Source organism: Gekko japonicus, unplaced genomic scaffold (genome assembly GCF_001447785.1).
Source record: "Gekko japonicus isolate JY-2015 unplaced genomic scaffold, Gekko_japonicus_V1.1 scaffold27, whole genome shotgun sequence".
NCBI lineage: Eukaryota > Metazoa > Chordata > Lepidosauria > Squamata > Gekkonidae > Gekko > Gekko japonicus.
The window spans coordinates 1950819-1953326 of record NW_015172002.1 but is presented as its reverse complement, the minus strand read 5'-3'; the positions used below and the strand labels follow the sequence as shown (position 1 = coordinate 1953326).

The following is a 2508-nucleotide window of genomic DNA, read 5'->3' as shown; positions in this document are numbered from 1 at the left end:
AGGTTTTCTTTATTTGCACAAAACCATGAAGGATCTTAATATGTCAGCTGCTGTTTCCTCACTCTTCGCTGGAAATGCCCATGCTGATTTTGCAATGTCGCAAAATGAATTCCCAAGCCAATGTCTCACCGATATCCTAATTGAAATGAGCTGGGGAAAGGGCAGGGACCCAGACGCTCTGCAGGTAGCTTTTCCTGTCACCATTCTAATTCCTATACTGAGCAGAATGACCTGCTTGCCAGCAAAATTATCTCTTCCTTCAAGGATGTGTCTTGTGCCAAGTGAACTGAGCCTTGTGTTTTTAAATATCATTTCTGTGAATGGTTACCTTCTTCAAGGGAACTTCTATGATTTCTAGCTTATGAATAGCAAACAATACAGTTACATTATCAGAACTGTGAAAAATGTAATCTCATCCCGCCCAGCCCTTTTACAGGTATCTCAACAAAGAGTTTAAGTGTTCACTGAAATACAGAAAAGGTAACTTGATCTGTTATCTCAGAGCTGGGGGTAAGTAAGTAAGAAGGAGCAAAAAATCTGCACATACATTTTTAGAAACACACACAGAGAGAACTTTTTACTTTCAAAGAAATCTTTCCACTTTACTTTTGACAAATGCCTGTGGGTCTGTCACAGAAGTGCTACACACAGCAGAGGATTCTAAGGCATGTTCAAAGGCACACATTCAGTTTGTACAGGGCACTGGCCGTACCCACTGGGCATTACCATCAGCCCACAGCTTTGAGAAAGGCCTTTGTTCCCTGCCTATGCATATCACTGAGGGAAATTTTGAAATGGGCAAGCAGCCCCTCAGAGAAGTTTGTTCTGTATTCCAAATCTCCTCTTTGGGGGACCTTCTCCATTGGAAACCAAGTGTTCCTCAGAATACAGTATGAAAATCATTGCACTATATAAACATATTTCATGTCTCACAAAGGTACTCTTAATAGTATATCAAAAACATGGGGTAAATAAATGCTGGGTTGATAGTCATGGTGTGCAACTTGACAGATCCCCTTTTGGACTGCTGATCTATCCATTTGTATTAGCGTACATTTTAAGGAGAGGAATGAGATCCTTTACAAGGGAAAACCAACCACTTGATGTTGTAGTACAATTTTATTTTTATTTTTTGCTGTTGCAAACTGCAGTTGCCATATCTTTGTGAGGTTTAATCTTTATTTTTTCTTTATTTTGTTCAGTACTGCTTTTAAAGCCAAATTTAAGCTGAAGGGATTTTTTTATTTTTTTTTGGTATTTTTTCCTTCCTAACTTTTTTTTCCTTCTAAAGCCCGAGAATGAGCAAGGTCGTAGAACTTCTCTAGAAAAGTTCACTCGCAGTATGGTAAGTTCATTTGCTTTTGGTTTCATTTCTTTTCCTTCAGCATTTTATTTTATTTAGGAAAGCCTTTTATTAATTTTTCACTGCCGCTCTGTTATAGTTAAATACAATGCCTATAAAACAAAAAGGCATAATTTCATGATACACATTTTTGGATAAACACAGAGGACTCAGTCCATTCCATCTTGTTGTGTTTGCCCTGTTCCCTCTTTCCTTGGTTCGGGACATGACAGGCACCTCTTGTGCCTGAGTCAAGTCCTGCAAGCTCTGACCTTGTATTCATTGTATTCATTGACCACATCAGGGAATAAGATGGGGCTGGATGTGGACAGTAGCCCAGTTCACATATTATAGTCAATGTATACACATCCTGCATGTATGTGCATACATCTGTTCGTAAGGAAGAGCCAACAAGTGTTCCCTTTACAAATAGAATCAGGTACCTGGATAAATGTGGGCTTTGCATCACACATTGAGCTGTGCATGCATTGTGTACATAGACTGTACTTGTGTTTACTGTAACTTTGTGAACAGGGCTAATGCCTACATGCATGCCCATGCATATATGCCACAGAGAGGGAAAACAGAGCTCTGTTATGTCCTGCAGAGAGCCCTCTGCATGTCAGTTCTGCACCCCTGGATTGGATGGAGCCCCATGATTCCGGTAACTAGATTTTGATGTGATTGAGATATTCATAGCACATCTTTGCTATGGCTTTTCCTGCAAACTGAGATCCTGTAGTGTACCTATAACAACTTTTTTTTATTGAATGATTCTGATGAATGATAATTATATACATTTATAAACATAGAATTTGATTTCAAATGGCTTTTAAAATACTGTTGAACAAAAGGAATTCACAGAACAAAATTTTCCCACTTTCCCCTGCAATTTCCTGTGCTTCTGACAAGTTTCTCCTAAAATTTGGAGAATCTTTGGGAAGAGAGTTGGATGCAGCAAGGGAGGCTTCCCCAGAAGGGGGACATGATAGAAATCAGCCAGCTACACCTCTTGAGTGAGCGCTGGCTCCATCCATGGAAAAGTGTGCGCAAGGAGGGAAGGTGTGACCTCTGCAGATTTCCTCTGCAGCCTCCTGTATTGTATCCCGCTCTGTTCATTAAGGTCCCCTCAGTGACCCTTAGTGGCAACATTTTGACGTGCACAG

At 40.2% G+C, this 2508-nt stretch overlaps 1 protein-coding gene across 1 annotated transcript in view; it reads left to right on the top strand.

Annotated features, from left to right (window-relative positions):
* Positions 1-1882, top strand: part of RGS6 (regulator of G-protein signaling 6) — a 130772-nt gene extending 128890 nt beyond the window's left edge. Inside the window, exons 15-16 of the mRNA XM_015420041.1 lie at positions 1292-1345; positions 1877-1882. Coding sequence (XP_015275527.1) covers positions 1292-1345; positions 1877-1882 — 60 coding nt within the window. The remainder of the gene's footprint in view (positions 1-1291; positions 1346-1876) is intronic.
* Positions 1883-2508: the final 626 nt, after the last annotated feature.